General features: G+C 51.4%; 1 protein-coding gene across 1 annotated transcript in view; it reads left to right on the plus strand.

The window, feature by feature from the left end:
* The first annotated feature begins 621 nt into the window (after positions 1 to 621).
* Positions 622 to 16,364, plus strand: part of GGT7 (gamma-glutamyltransferase 7) — a 47,277-nt gene continuing 31,534 nt past the window's right edge. Inside the window, exons 1-3 of the mRNA XM_065414642.1 lie at positions 622 to 805; positions 11,385 to 11,611; positions 13,699 to 13,850. Of these exons, the coding sequence (XP_065270714.1) occupies positions 622 to 805; positions 11,385 to 11,611; positions 13,699 to 13,850 (563 nt within the window). The remainder of the gene's footprint in view (positions 806 to 11,384; positions 11,612 to 13,698; positions 13,851 to 16,364) is intronic.

A 16,364-nucleotide genomic window follows, 5' to 3' on the forward strand; every position in this document is an offset into this window, starting at 1 on the left:
ACACACTTCTACCAGGACAGCTCCCCTAAGGCAGGTGCAGACTGTGCCCCTGGTGCTACTGAGGGGTCACATCTGCTCAGCCCAGACTGACCCTGGGACTGAAATCCTGGCACCAGTGCAGCCGCTGGCAGAACCCCACCTGACTGCAAAGGGCCTGGGGTTCACCCGGCCTGGTTAGCCACACAGCACAAGGGACAGGTAGGCACCCAGCTCCCTTGGACAATCCATGGCCCCTGACTCCTGGCGGTGTCTTTGGCTGGGGGGAGGAGGTGCAGAAAGGGGGGTGAACGTGCCTTGGATGCCCCCAGTGCAGCAACAGGGGCGCTGCTCCCATGCAGGGATAATCGCTGGATTCCTGGTGATGAGCAGCTGTATCTCCCCTCCCCGGGGGAAGGGCATCCCCCCCCCCAGCTGCAGAGCCTGGGGGATCCCCCCTCACAGGTGCGAGATCCCCCCACCCCCGGGGCCTTTCCCTTGCAGAGGCGGATCCCGGGCACCTGTTGTCCCTGCGTTACGCAGCCGGGGGCTGGGCGCCCGCTCCTCCCTCCCCTCCCCGCCGCTGGCCTCAGTCACTTCCGGAGCGGGGCCGAGCCGAGCCGAGCGGGGCCGGGCCGGGGCAGGATGGCCGCGGCCGTGGAGAAGGAGGCGAGCCAGCAGAGCACCCTGGGCGCTTACTCGCCCGTGGACTACATGAGCATCACCAGCTTCCCCCGCCTGCCCGAGGAGGAGCCGGCCGGCGCGGCGGCCGAGGGCTGCCTGCGCTCCAGGAAGGAGGAGGACGCGTTCCTGGGAGAGCAGGACACGGGTGAGAGGAGCCGGCCGGCAGCCCCGGCGCCCCCTCCCCGCCCTCCAGCCTCCCCTCGGCCGAGCATCCTTCCTCGCCTCCGGTCCCTCCCTCCCTGCCGCCTCCTGCATCCCTCCATCGCCGCCTCTCTCCAGCCAGCCCTGCAGCCGCCCGTCTCCGGCGGCCCTGCTTTGCTCCCTGTAGCCCTGCTGCCCTCCCCTCGCTGCAGCTCCCTCCCCTGCAGCCAGCCCCTCCAGGACCGGGCACCCTTCCCCCGCACGCCTCCAGCCGGGGCTGCCCTTCACACGGTTCTGTATCCCGCTTCGCCCACCTGCACCACCCATTGCACCAAGCCATGCACCCCTCGCTATCCCCGTCTGCAGCCCGCCAAGCACCCCACCCCCACCCCCCGTGCATGGGCATCCACCCACCTCCGCTACTGCTGCCTCCTTCCCCCCTTCCCTATTTTCTGCTTCTTCTGATCCCTTCATTTCATAGAATCATAGAATATCAGGGTTGGAAGGGACCTCAGGGGCTCATCTAGTCCAACCCCCTGCTCAAAGCAGGACCAATCCCCAACTAAATCATCCCAGCCAGGGCTTTGTCAAGCCTGACCATAAAAACCTCCAAGGAAAGAGATTCCACCACCTCCCTAGGTAACCCATTCCAGTGCTTCACCACCATCCTCAGACCCTTCCCTCGTTGCTGCCTCCATCTCTCCTCTCAGTGCCCCTTCTCACTGCTGTCTCACTCCCTCCATCCCCCTTCACTGCTGCCTCCCTCTCTCGCCCCCACTCCTCTCCTGGCCTGGCTCCCAAAGACTCCAGCACTCCCATCTCAGCTGCTCCAAATCCCTCAGTCACCCTGGACCAGGCCGCCCGCCCCTCACTAGCCCCCTCAGTTTCAGGTCCCGCAAAAGCCCCTGGCCCTGGTTCCACTCAGGATTCACTCTTGGAGCCTTTTGGAGAATGGGGTTGGGTGTTCTTTCACCCACTGTCTTCAGGGTTTGACTGGCTGGTCTTTCCCCTGCCCTTCAGGGATCTGCTGAGGGGACCATCCCTTTCCTCCCCTCAATTCACACAGGACTTGGCACTCTCCAGTGGCTGGGCTGCTGATCTTCCCTCACCTTACAGGGCAGACTAGGCTGGCCGGCCAGGGCCTGTGGGAGTCCCACTCCCTTGGGGGTAGGATTTCCCTGTGCAGTGGGGAATCTCCTCATGCAGGGAGGGAAGCTCTCAGAACGCAGGCAAAACCCAGCTACTGGGGAGTGGGGCGCTCTCTGACAGCAGGCAGGCCGAAACCTACCCCCCCGGTGCTAGCCAGAACATGGCAGATACTGCCCAGATCCACCCACCCCAGTGATCACTTCTTATAATGTGGCTATCTCCCAAGATGGTTGAAGTATAGCTTGGTCTTGTAGTGTAGACAAGACTGAACCATGTCCTTGATCCATGCTGAATCCTTGGAAATGGTTTGGAGTTATAACTAAAACACAGTTATGTCCTGTTACTCATTTTCCCCAAAAATACCACACTTGGTTTCTCTCTCGCTCGGAGAATCTTCTAGAATTTAGGCAACCGAACCTGGCATTTCAGCCTTTCCCAGGGGAACACCCCATCTGTTTTTGTGTTACCCTTCTCTCTGTTCCCCTCACTCTTACCAGCCCCTCCATTTAGTTCATTACTGCCCTGCATTATCCCTTCATCCAAGCATCCTCATACCCATGCATCAGTCCATCCTCCCATCTCCCCCTCTCAGTCACACCAAGCACTTGGAATGTCACTACCCTTTTTATTCTGAATTATTAGTATTCCTTATATCTTATTAGGCTCAGAAGGGTCTTGCTAAGATCCTGTGTCATCATCTTTACCATCCTCTGCCCAGTTTCCCACTTTAGTTTGCTTGGGTCTCCGGTTTGGTAGTGCAATACCAGCTTCAAAGACATATAGACACTTGCAAACAGCTGTGAATTGTTCCTGTCAACTGCCTGGTTTTAATAAAATTAGCTGGGTTTTAAATTATTCTGGATAAACTCTTTTTTTTTTTTAATTGTTTCTTCACAGATGATCAAAGTCATATTTTTCTCCAATGGATCCAAATTGACTCCCCCCACCTGCCCCAGCGCCACCTCTGTTCCTAACCCCTGCCCCGCACACCCCCAGCTCCAACTCGTGTCTAAGTGAAACCAGGTGGTATAGAGACTGTAGGTCAGATTCATCCCCAGTGTAACTATAAAGAGTTCTATAGTCTCTGTTGATGTTAGTAGATTTACACTAGGGATTAATTTGGCCCCTAGTTCATTAATACCATCCTGATGTGACAATGATCCATGTGACTAGCTGTTGCTCCCCTCTCTCAGACCAGCAAAGTATTTGGTTCCCAGTGATGACTGGTCAGTATCAGGTCAGGGCTGCTACCACTGGGTCACCAGATTGAGAACAAATATCTATGCATGCATCTCTCTGTCAAGGCAAGGACTGTTTTGTATAGCTCCCAGTCAAGTCTTTGAGGACTGAAAGCTAATTTGCAAGTAGTCACAGTTTTTACCTTTTCATTTCCTTGATCACGTTCTAATAAATTACTAAGTTTTCATCATCCATTTTCATTTCATGCCATTACAGGTTGCACTCACTTTCAGGCCCAAGAGAGAAATGTCCCCTTAGTTACTTTACCTTGGAATCTATGGGAAAGATTTTTCAAAAACTTAGGTATATCATTGTGTGTGCAAAATGCAAGCACAATTTCATGCCTCACCTATGTAGTGAGGTCCCACAGGAGTGTCCTGGGTCCAGTTCTATTCAATATTTTCATTACTGGCTTGGATGATGGAGTGGAGAGTATGCTGATAAAATTTGCAGATGACAGTAAGCTGGGAGGGGTTGCTAGCACTTTGGAGGACAGGATTCAACATGACCTTGACAAATTGGAGAACTGGTCTGAAATCAACAAGATGAAATTCAATAAAGACAAATGATAATTGCTACACTTAGGAAGCAAAATGAAATATAAAGCTACAAAATGAGGAATAACTGGCAGGGCAGTAATACTGCAGAAAAAGATCTGGGGGTTATAGTGGGTCACAAATTGAATATGAGCCACCAGTGTGATGCAGCTGTGACAAAGGTTAACATCATTATGGGGTGTGTTAACAGGAGCATCGTATGTAAGACAAAGGAGGTAATTGTCCCGCTCTACTCAGCGCTGGTGAGGCCTCAGCTGGAGTTCTGTGTCCTGTTTGGGTGTCACACTTTAGGAAAGATGTGGACAAGTTGGAAAGAGTCCAGAGAAGGGCAACCAAAATGACTATGGTTTAGAAAACCTGATCTCTGAGGGAAGGTTAAAAAACCAGGCATGTTTAGTCTTGAGAAAAGAAGACTGTGGGGGATCTGATCACTGTCTTCAAATAAGTTAAGGACGGTGATGAAGAGGAGGGTGATGAATTGTTCTCCAGGGCCACTGAAGGTAGGATAAGAAGTAATCAGCTTAACTGCAACAAGGGATATTTAGGTTAGATATTAGAAAGTTTTTCCTAACTAAAAAGGAGTTAAATACTGGAATAGGCTTCCAAGGGAGGCTGTGGAGGTTTTTAAGAACAAGTTAGACAAATACCTGTCAGGGATGGTCTAGGTCAGGGGTAGGCAACCTATGGCACGCGTGCCGAAGGCAGCACGCAAGCTGATTTTCAGTGGCACTCACACTGCCCAGGTCCTGGCCACCGGTCTGGGGGGCTCTGCATTTTAATTTAATTTTAAATGAAGCTTCTTAAACATTTAAAAAACCTTATTTACTTTACATACAACAATAGTTTATATATTATAGACTTATAGAAAGAGACCTTCTAAAAACGTTAAAATGTATGACTGGCACTTAAATTAGAGTAAATAAATGAAGACTTAGCACACCACTTCTGAAAGGTTGCTGACCCCTGGTCTAGGTCTATTTGGTCCTGCCTCAGCACAGGGAGCTGGCCTAGATGACCTCTTGAGGCCCCTTCCAGCCCTAGTTTATAATATATGGAGATATACCTATCTCATAGAGCTTGAAGGGACCCTGAAAGGTCATTGAATCCAGCCCCCTACCTTCATTAGCAGGACCAAGTACTGATTTTGCCCCAGATCCCTAAGTGGCCCCCTCAAGGATTGAGCTCACAACCCTGTCTTTAGCAGGCTAATGCTCAAACCACTGAGCTATCCCTCCCGCAACAGCCTTCTATGATTTGATGTGTGCCATTATCCTGGTGGTGCATGCAACTCTGGCTATTTGTGTGCACAGGTACTGAATTTCCCCACCGTGCTGCAGTAGTTTCATGCAGAAATCTGTTACACAATTGCACAGCTGACATTTTTGAATATTTCATGTTCCTACTCACCTGTTCCGCTGTATAAATGAAAATATAAACGCTTACATGAATGTAACATCAAGTGGCTTTGAAAAATCTACTTGTGCACTCACCAATGCCAAGTAGGAGACATTATTTGGCAAATTGAGGAAGTGGTAATCTAGGTCTTTGTTGTCTGCCCCATCTAAGCTCTCATTTAATAAAAATTGTATTTCCTGTGATTGTGAAGAGCACCTTCCAGTGAGAATCAGATGGAACCGGACAAGCGCCATCTTTCTGAGCCTATAGACAGGCAGCTCCAGTGTGGGGAGTCAGGAGGGTTAGATTCTAACTGAGGTATTTATATGGCCTCCCATTACCACATTATTTCAGCACTTCTCAATCATTAATGTTTTTATCCTCATAACATCCCTGTGAAGCACAGCATTGCTGTTATCCCCCTTTCACAGATAGGAAATTGAGGCCGAATGACTCGCCCAAGTTCACACAGGAAGTCTGTGGCAGAGCAGGAAATTGAACCCAGCTCATGGGCTAGTGCCCAAACCATTGGAGTGTCCTTTCTTTCAGGCTGCTGTTCCCAACTCTGCCATGGACATCCTGTGTGACATGACTGGCCCAAGGTCGTCTCTCTATGCTCTGGTTTCCCCATCTCTAAAGTGGGGTACAAGAGCATCCCTGCCTGCAAGTTGTGTTTTGAGGCTGAATTCATTAATGCCTGTGAAGGTCTCGGAGATCCTCGGATAGCAGGCACTGTGCACCCACCCAGTATTCGGATTATTTGCCTGTCACAGGGGGAAACAAGGATTAAAAGCTGCAGGTTGACACAGGGTTTAAAAGCTCTGAGCGGTGCAGGGCCAAGCCAATACTGTATGGGCTAAAGAAGTGGTTCTCAAACTTTTTGTACTGGCAACCTCTTTCATGCAGCAAGCCTCTGAGTGTGACCCCCCCTTATAAATTAAAAACACATTCATGCAGTTTATTCAGCAGCTGAATTAATCAAACCCTCTAATGCTGTCTCAGTCCCAGGGCTGGCCTTAGGAAAAATGGCGCTCTGGGCAAATTTGTATTTTGGTGTCCTTTCTTTGGAGGAGGAGCAGGGCTGGAGGAGAACGGGGGTAAGGGTGGATCTGGGCTGGAGGGACTCTGGGCTGTCAGCCCCATGCATGGCTGGGCTTGGGGCTGACAGCTCACAACCCCCATGTAACCACCTCGGGACCCCCTGAGGGGTCACAACCCCAGTTTGAGAACCCCTGGGCTAACGGGTGGTTACACCAGGCCTTATCTGTTGGAGGGTGCTGCTCTTGCAGCAGCCTTTCCCTACATTCACCTTCAACTTCGTCTGAACGCTGGCTCCCCGTGGACCCTCCCTAGGGACCAGCTCCACAGCCTGGCTCTCTCAGACCTACCCATGACAGATGCCAAAGCCCACCAGTTGCTGAAATTCCCCTTACTGACAAGTGCTCAAATCCCATTTTTTGGTTGCAAAACCCTCCCACATTCACCTGCTTACCTCTCCTCCCCACTCCTGTGTGTATAATACGTGGGGTGTCAAAGTTCCTGGGACCCCAAGGAACAAATGGCCTGCCCTGGTGTAACTGTCTGCCGTGAAAGTCTCCACAGGAGGGTGTCTTCCGAAGTGATGGGCAGTGTTTGAGCAGGGGTAGGAGGAGAGCTGAGGGTCTGGGTTTTATTGGGGAAAGAAAGGGGCATGTGTTGAGCTCTGTCATCCCAACTATAGGCATGGCTGAGGTCTAATTTTCAGTCCTGCAGTCTCTGTTTCCAGAGTTCTATAGTAGTACAAGAGAAGCGTGGCTTAGCATTGAGATTGGAGTCACCCATGGTTTTGCACAGAGATTCCTGCTACTTTGATTCTCCAAGTAAGAGAGCATCGGTATTTGTCATTTGATTTTCTTGCTACAGGTGAATGTGGTGCTGGTGGAATTGAGAGAAGTGTGAATGCTGGCTGGAGCCAGGGGATGTGCACAATTTGCCCCCCACTTTTGCCCCAGCTCTACAAGAGTAATTACCTCCCCTGCTAGTCCAGTTGTGGCCCCCCCCATACAGTTCAGCTTATGCGCTGCACTTCTGACCTGTGCCCTTCTACTGTTCCAATTCCGGGTTTCCACACAGCTCTGCCAATGCATCCCAATCCTGACCTGCAGCACCCCTTGATGTTCCAGTCTTGGGCCTCTTCCCATTGCCCCAGCCTATACGCAGCCACTGCCTGCCCACCTCAGCCCTGACTCACTCTGTCCATCTTGAGCTCCTGTTGAGAAGAGGCACCCAGCTGTGATGCACTGTGTGGGGTTTCTTTGCTATGGACCAACATCCACTGGGGACTCAGATGAGAACATCAAACACGGTTCCATGGGTGACCTGAGGCAGGATTGCAGCGCTGGTCTCTAGAGATGAAATGCAGGAGGAGGGATTTGACTGAGCTACTGTCTGGTACTATTAACGAGTTATGTCTTGGTTGAAGGTTGTACAGGTGCTTAGACCTTAGGGCAATGGTGCCCAGCCTTATTACACAGGAGGGCCACATAAACCTAAGCACCACCTTGTGGGGGCCAAACAGATTCTATAAGATTTCAATAAGATTTAAAGTCACCTGTACTGATTATTAGTTTGTTCGTCTTGTTTTGTATGTATTTAGATAGACAATACTGCACAGAGAAACAACCTATTTAAAAACAAATAAAGAAATGAGTGCCTAAAATGTGTATCAATTATAGAAAACAGGAAAAATGATATAAACACTATCACAAAAAGCTAATGAATCAATGGGCTGTTAGCATATTGTGTCGAAGCAGGCTGGGATCTTATGAAATGCTCTGGTGAGCTGTGTATGGCTTGTGGGCGGTAGGTTGGGCCCCCCTGCCTTAGGGGATAAGGGTTCTTTTATAAGTTGGTAAATAAATACAGTGGGCCAAGCTTGATCTCTCATGCTTTGCCCTGGCAGTGTCCTTACTCCTGAGTTACGGTGAGATTGGTGTAAGAAGCTATAACTTTATTGACTCCAGTGCAGTTACTCCTGGTTTATTGCAGTGTAACTGAGATTAGAATTGGGGCCCATCCTGACTCCAGTGGAGTTGCACCTGTTTGCCCCAGGTCTCAATTTGGCTTAGTGGTTTTAAAATGTCAGGAATGAGACAGGACCTGGAAACTCATAACTGCTGCCTTCCCCAGAAGCACTTGGAAGGAGGCTGGTAGAGACATTAAGAGGTTAATTGGGGCCTTTCATCTCCACCTGTTCAGCTTGGCTTAGTAAGTGAGCCAAGCCCATCCGTGAGGACAGGGGAATGTGTCCTTAGTACAGGATGAGCAGGGACAGCCTAACATTAGCCCCGGACTATTCCTGCTCCTCTGACAAATGGGGCTGAGGATGGGGCAGAGACCAGGCTGCCAGCAGCCATTCTCCCTCTTAGCTGATTGAGTTAGTTACTGACTGGAGTTGAGGCATATTATTATTCAGTATTTTATTAATCATTTATATTACAGTGGTGCCCAAAGGCCCCCGTCAGGATGAGGGCCCTCATTGGGCTAGGTGCTGTACAATCATATAGGAAGAGACAGGCCTTGCCTCAAAGAGTTTACAAGCCGCATTGGCAAGACTGACAGACAGTCCCAGACAGACAACATACGAGTGAAATAAAAGGGCAGAGGGACACAACTTGTTATATTTGGGTTTTTTTTATTATTTTCCAGATCACCCCTCCACCCCCTTCCCTCCCCTCTCTTGGGCTGCCCCAGCCAACCTGCTTCAGCATCGCTGACCCAGGTCCCCTCATCCCAATCTGCTCATCCCACAGAAATAGCTTTAGGCTCAAGAGGGAAAAAAAGCTACAGTTACAGACTGACAGAGAATGTCTCAAGACTCCTGGCCTAGACCCCCAGGGGCAAAGGCCCCTCTTGGCCAGTCCCTTCCCCGTGCAGTGACTGGTGGCAGCTCGGTGCCTCTCTCTCTTTGCCAGGGAGATGCGTGGAACCCTGCTGCCCAGGGCCGGCTTTAGGCTGATTCCACCGATTCCCCGGAATCGGACCCCGCGCCTTAGGCGCCTTTAAAAATTTTTTTTTTTTACTCACCCGGCGGCGGTCCGCTACGGGTCTTTGGTGGCACTTCGGCAGCGGGGGGTCCACGCCGGGTCTTCGGTGGCATTTCGGCGGTGGGGGGTCCTTCAGTGCTGTGGAAGACGTGGAGCGGACCCAGTGCCGCCGAAGACCCAGACCGCCGCCAGGTATTCAAATCAGGCCCCGCAGGTCCTAAAGCCGGACTTGCTGCTGCCCCTTGGGTTAATACAAATGACTGCTAGTTGCAGATAGTGCTCAGCTGCAGGTCCGCTGATCACATATTTGAACCAAGAGCCAATCGTTCTACTGGTTAACTTGTTCTCCAGTTAATATGCAGCCTTTTTATCACAGGACAAGAGAACAGCTCTTCTCTTCCGTCCACAGTCCTCCCCCCTCCCACACACACACACCCTTTCTCTGCTCTAGGTGCTGCCAGCCAGTTCACTTCTGCAGAACACCTCTTGTGACTCTGATGCTGATTTCTTGCTGAGCATGTCCTAGCATCCTCCAGGCTGGGATGCTGTCCAGGAACTTTTGTACCTGCTACGCAATCACTCTCCAAAGGCATCTCTGGGCCTGACTCTCCTCTCACACTAGTGCAAACCAGGAGTGATCCCATTCGAATCAATGGTGTTTCACTGGTGAGCACCTGGTATAAGTGGGAGGAGAATCTGACCCTATGTATAATCATTATTATTATCAATAAGCAGTACTTACCTACATTCACTAGGGATATTTCTTGCTGCTTTTTGCAGCATTCAGCAACTCCCAATCTTGTTGTACAGAGATGGGAAAATAAGGGATGTCCCTTGTAATAAGAGAGTGTTGGCAACCCTGGCTGCACCTGAGCTCTGACGATGCCAGCATTTGCAACTCAAGAGGAACTTGCTTCACCTGAACAAGAGAGGAAGCATAAGGAAGACGACTGTAACAGCTCTAATACCCACTGCCCCCAGACAAGAGAGCACTGAAAGGTCCCACTCTTAGATGACCATAGATAATCGGATTGGGTGTGATAGGCCCATGTAATTAATCTCAGCCAATCACTGGCTAGGATATAGTAAAAAAAAAAAAGTCAGCCAATAGTGACTAAGTGGTAAATAATGTGGTCAGCCTTGGAATGGCGTAAAATTTCCTTTGAGCACATGACCTCATCTCAGCCAACTGGAGTGTGTTTGAGCAGGAATGCTGGTGACACCACACCTCTGGCCAGTGTGAATATAAATCTCTGTTTGAAGTAGGATTTACATAGCAGCTGAGTCGGGCCCACGTCCCAAGTGGCTATTAACTCCCAGGTAATGCCCTCTGTGCAGGCTCTTCTCACAATCATCAACCCTATGAAAATAACAGATGAAGAAAATATAGATTTGAAGGACATTGAACAGTAAGGTAAATTGTTTTCAAAATCATGTGGAAGTGATGTGCACTTTGTTTGCTGTTCTGGCCTTTTCCTCCCAGTTAAAGCCTGGCAGTGGGACACAGGGCCTCCTTCTATTGGATGTATCATTTCTGATATTGTAATTACACTGAGTCACCAGACTTTGCATTTCTCCTCATCATTGTTCGAAAGCCTTAAGTAGTGGGAAAGTGAAACAGTCTCCTTGCCTCCTGAATGCCTTTAGCTTTAGTTGAGTTGCTGTGAACCGCTACTGTACCCTAGATAGACAGACAGGTAGGTAGAGTTTCCCTATTCCCTCTACTATTTTGATGTGGGTACGTTTGATTAAGTTGCTTTACCTTAAGCACAGCGCCCAAGTAATATTGATGGGGTTTTTGGTCTAACTGCATCTTCTGCAGCGTTTCTGAGACTGGTCTGCAAGCAGAATAACATGGGATCTGTGTTACAACCAAGCCTAAAAGGGCACTAATTGTAGGTTCATTGCTGGAAATGTTGGTGCCCTCGGTCTGTCCATCCATCTGCTGCATCAAGCAAAATTCAGACAAGTTACCTGTCTAAATTTCACCATCTCCAGGGAAAAGTCCCCTTAAGGCTAACGAGTGTTAAAGGAAGGTAGGAGTAAAACGACCCAGAGCAGTATTTGAGCCAGAAATTCTATTGAAAGCTCAATAGGGAAGATAATCACTTTGTTGGAACGGGTACAGATGTAATGCTAGTTCAGCGTATGCATTTGAATAAGAACCCAAGCTTCCTCAATACCTAACCCTCATTCCCTTTCCTTCCTGCCTCTGAAGATCCAGATTCTTTCCTGAAATCAGCTCGCCTCCAGCGCCTGCCGTCATCTTCATCGGAGATGGGCAGTCAGGATGTCTCGCCGCTGCGGGAGACCAGCAAAGACCCATTCTCTGCGGACTGCAGCTGCCGCCAGGATGGGCTGACTGTGATCATCACGGCCTGCTTAACCTTTGCGATGGGAGTCACAGTGGCCCTGATCATGCAGATCTACTTTGGGGACCCACAGGTAAGCGGAGGCTTTTTTTTTTTTTTTTTTTTTTTTTTTTTTTTTAAAGGACAATAATCTAGCTATGGGAAGAATTGCCTGCTGGGTACTATAGCTTCCTCCTTTGCTCTCAGCAATTAAGACACCCAGCAAATGCTGGTAATGCCAGAAAGGGACTGTAGAATTGAGATTGGGAGCCTCCATACCGATTCCCTCTCAGTGATTCCACATCAAATCAGAACCGTTTACACAGCAAAAGCTTTTTCTACCAGCCAGTGCTGTAAGGTCCCTGCAGGATCTGAGAGTCAAGCTGGGTTCTCTCTGCTTTTGCATCATCGTTGCGGACAGAGATTATGCAACCAGATTTATCTGTGAGGTTTTGGTGATGATGCACTGGAGAGAATAGAATCCAGCTCATCCTGCCCTGGCTGGCTCTGTGGTTCAAGCAGGAGATAAACCCAGACCTGAATAAATGTAGTGAGCAGCTCTGTTATTCAGGCAGAAGGCACCTTTGGTACATAGTCACTTTTCTGACAATCACAGGGCGAAATGATAGTGTTGCTGGTCCGTATATTGTGTGGTGCACCTGTCATTGAGGAGTATAATTTTTAACTGGGATTAGGCAGTGTAATGCTTTAAACTACAGAGGAACCCCCTGTTATTCCCTGCACATGCCTCATATTTTACACACTGGCCGTCTCTCCCCATTTCACCACAAGGGTTTCACAAGAAAGGCAGCACTGCCGTGCGGGCCCATTTTACTAAGACTTTGTAGTTTTGACAAAATAGGCTACAGAACATTTACTAGTGTGCTGTGATGTCATGTAACGGGGTGTGTGTGTCGCAAACAGGTGTCAGTGGGTCTTGACCACACTGTCCTCCCCATGCTGCTCAATGAGGTGGGAGGTCCTGGATAGATGTCCTGGGGCAGGTCTCAGAATGCGAAAGGAGCATCCTTGCTCTTTCAATTATTTGGACACTTGCTGATGCACAAAGTTCATTTGCAATAGATATCTGTTTAGATAGCAGTCTGTCTAACCACCTATCTATCTGTCTCTGGTGTATTTTTAGAGTGCCCACAATTAGAGTACTGTACCTAGGTGCTGAACATAGTAAAAGCAAACTGTTTCCTGATCATCCTTGACAAATAGCTAAGCCCTGCTACAGGGGTTGTGATTAGGTGTGTACACGGGGATGGGGGGCCCTGCTATGGTGTTTTGTTTAGGTGTGTGGTGGGGATGGGGGCCCTGCTATGGGGTTTTGTTTAGGTGCATGGAGGTGATGAGGGGGCCCTGCTGCGGGGATAGCTCAGTAGTTTAAGCATTGGCCTGCTAAACCCAGGGTTGTGAGTTCAATCCTTGAGGGGGCTACTTAAGGAACTGGGGCAAAATCAGTACTTGGTCCTGCTAGTGAAGGCAGGGGGCTGCACTCAATGACCTTTCAAGGTCCCTTCCAGTTCTAGGAGATAGGATATCTCCATTTATTTATTTATTTTATAGGTGTGTGCACGGGGATGGGGGGCCCTGCTGCAGGGGTTGTTTGTGTGGGGATGGGGCCCTGCTATGGGGGTTGTGTGTAGGGGAAATGAGGGCCGTGCTGTGGGGGTTGCTTGTGGTGTCTGCCTTTGTGTTTTCTTAAAAGTTTTTTTATGGGATTTTGAAAACGTACAAAACATGAAGAGGTTTGAGTAGAACAAAGAGGCCAGCTGTTCTCAGCCCTGTCCAGGTGCCAGTTGTGGTTGTGACATAACATGGTATACCTAGGGCTACAGCGTGGCTGTAGGAACGACCTGCTGCATTAGAGCATTTGGCCAGGGGGCACTTCACCATAGCAGTGGCTGGAGGCCTTTTGTCTAAGGAGAACGCAGGCCGGGCAGTCTCAGCTCCAGCACGAGGAGTGGCGTAGTCAGGAATCCAACTGCTCAGCCATTTACAGGTCAAAACCAACCCCTTGAATTGCACACAGACACAAACCATCTTCTGCTGCCCATGTTCGTTATGGGCCCCAGACCAGGCCCTGCCAGGGGCTTGAATGCGAGCGTGGGAAATGCTCCTTCCTCCAGCAGATGGCGCTGCCTTTCTCCTACCGCATGGCTTTGCTTCTCCTAGATATTCCACCAGGGTGCCGTGGTCACCGACGCCGCCCGCTGCACGGCGCTGGGCATTGAGGTGCTCAACAAGCAGGGATCCTCAGTGGACGCAGCCATCGCCGCAGCTCTGTGCGCAGGAATAATCAACCCCCATACATCTGGCATCGGCGGGTAAGTGCAAATCGGTCGTTGTGCTCCCCTCTGCTGGGAGGGCCTGCTTGGTGTGGTGGCGTGCTGAGGGAGCAGAACCAGGAGAGCACTGGGTCTGGGCAATGGGGCCAGGGTCGGGCCAGGAGTCTGGTCAGGCAGGTGGTGCAGAGCTTTGCCAGGGAGCTGAGAGGAGTTCCTCTCTGTGCTGCAGCCTGTGCTCTGGGGATGGGTACGGGAGGAATTGGGATCACAAAGTGTCATTTGACTCAGTGCTTCTTGCCTCCTTTGTGCACCTGCTGGCTGGCGGTGGGGAAGGCTTCCACTGCATCTTCATTGTAGGGATGGAGCCTGACGGGCCCTTCACAGCCGTGAAAGCAGGGGAGAGGCTACATAGATCCTTCTCCTCTGTGTGCCTCTAGACCAGGCTGGCCATGCTCTGTCCTTGCTCTTCCTGCGCACACGGACTGCTCACGGCTAGTGCTGATGATGGTATTAGCCTCCCCAAAGGGAGAGGGCTGTGGCCTCACCCCCTCGGCCAGGGCCAGCTTTAGGAAGTGCGGGGCCCAATTCGAACATTTTTGGCGGGGCCCCGGCAGGGATGACTAAAAAAAAAAGTGTATATTTAAAAAAAAAAAAAAAAAAAAGGCCTTTCATTTCTTAGCAACCGGTTCCCTATAAAAAGTTCTGATTTAAGGGATGTGCCACAGTATATATTTTTTTTGTACCAATAGGGTTACCAGACATCCGTATTTTTCCGGGAGGAATTTTTAAATTTTAAAAACTCCTCCTGGACAGCGATTTAAGAATCAAAAAGCCTGACGTGTCCGGGAAAATATGGATGTATGTTAACCCTACCTAAAGTTCTTTTTTAAAAAGATGGGCCTGAACTAGAAATGAGCTCCGTTTCACATGTGTGGGTCCCCACCACTCCCTGGGGGTGTGCTAGGGTGACCAGATGTCCTGATTTTATAGGGACAGTCCCGATTTTGGGGTCTTTTTCTTATATAGGATCCTATTACCCTCACCCCCATCCCGATTTTTCACACTTGCTGTCTGGTCACCCTAGTGGTGTGCACATGTGTGGGTCCCAGCTGCTCCCTGCCCCCCTCATTGAAGCAGGTGTGCAGGGTTACTGCCCTGGGAACTGCAGGGCACCACTGGACATGGGGCTGGCTGGAGGCAGGGCAGGGGCTGGCTGGAGGCAGGGCAAGGGGTGCAGGGCTGGCTGAACACAGGGGTGTGTGGGGTGGGCTGGCTGGCTTCAGGCAGGGTCGCAGGGGTGTGTGGCAGGGGTTGGCAGGGCTGGAGACAGAGGAGTGCGGGACTGGCTGGCTTCAGGCAGGGGGGTGCAGCAGGGGTTGGCTGGAGACAGGGCAGAGGGTGCGGGGCTGGCTACAGCCAGGGCAGGGGGTGCGGGACTGGTGTGGGCAGGGCAGGGGGTGTGGGGCTGGCTCGCTTCGGGCAGGGCTGCAGGGGGGTGCAGCAGGGGTTGGCTGGAGACAGGGCTGGGGGTGTGGCAGGGGCTGGCTGTGGGCAGGGGGTGCGGGGCGGGCAGCGGCAGGGCAGGGGGTGTGGGGCTGGCTGGGGACAGGGGCTGGTGCGGGCAGGGCAGGGGATGTGGGGCTGGCTGGAGACAGGGGCTGGCTGCGGGCAGGGCGGGGGTGCGGGTACAGCCCACCCTGTACGGTAAGTGCCCCCTCCTCCTCCCTCCCCCACCGGGATAGCAGCAGCAGCCCGGGGCTCAGGGGCTATTTAAAGGGCCCGGGGCACCCCTGCTTCCACCGCCCCGGCCCTTTAAATAGCCCCGGGAGCCCTGGAGAAGCGGCTATTTAAAGGGCCAGGGCGGTAGAAGCAACGGGAGCCCTGGACATTTTAAATAGCCCGCAGCCCTACCCCAGGGCTCCAGCAGTGGGGCTCTGGTGGCAATTTAAAGGGCCTGGGGCTCCAGCCCCTGCTGGGAGCCCCACGCCCTTTAAATTGCCCCCTGGGGAAGCCGGGCCACCCAGGAACAGCACACCGGCTCTTGCCGGTACGCCGTACCGGGGCTTGGGCGCGGGGCCCTCTTAGGGGCGGGGCCCGATTCAGGGGAATTGGTTGAATTGGCCTAAAGCCATCCCTGCCCTCTGCAGAGCCGGGAGAGTGTGGGGAGAGTTCTTGGGAGCCAGTCTGACACATGCTGCCCTGAGTCATGCATGCTGCTTCTAGGCTCTTCTGCTGCAGAGGTTTGCCATCGCACCACCCCCAACACAGTTGCAATTGAGTCCTTATTCTAAACTATCATGCTGGCGGGGAGGCAAGGGTGGCTACCAAATCATTGTGACAGTGGTAGACCAGATCCTTTCTCCCATCCTTCTGGCTGCTTTGCATTGCTAAGGTGGGCCAGTGGCAGGAGAGAGGCATGGCTGGAGTGTGCTGCACTCTGATGATCCAGGACCAGTTGAAGGGTCCCCAGAAGGCAATTCCAGCAAGCACAAGCTAGAGTAGCCCTGAGTCTGCTCTAGCATGTGTAGGGGTGGATCTGGCCCCCAGGATCGG

The sequence above is a fragment of the Emys orbicularis genome, chromosome 12, assembly GCF_028017835.1.
Source record: "Emys orbicularis isolate rEmyOrb1 chromosome 12, rEmyOrb1.hap1, whole genome shotgun sequence".
Taxonomy (NCBI): domain Eukaryota; kingdom Metazoa; phylum Chordata; order Testudines; family Emydidae; genus Emys; species Emys orbicularis.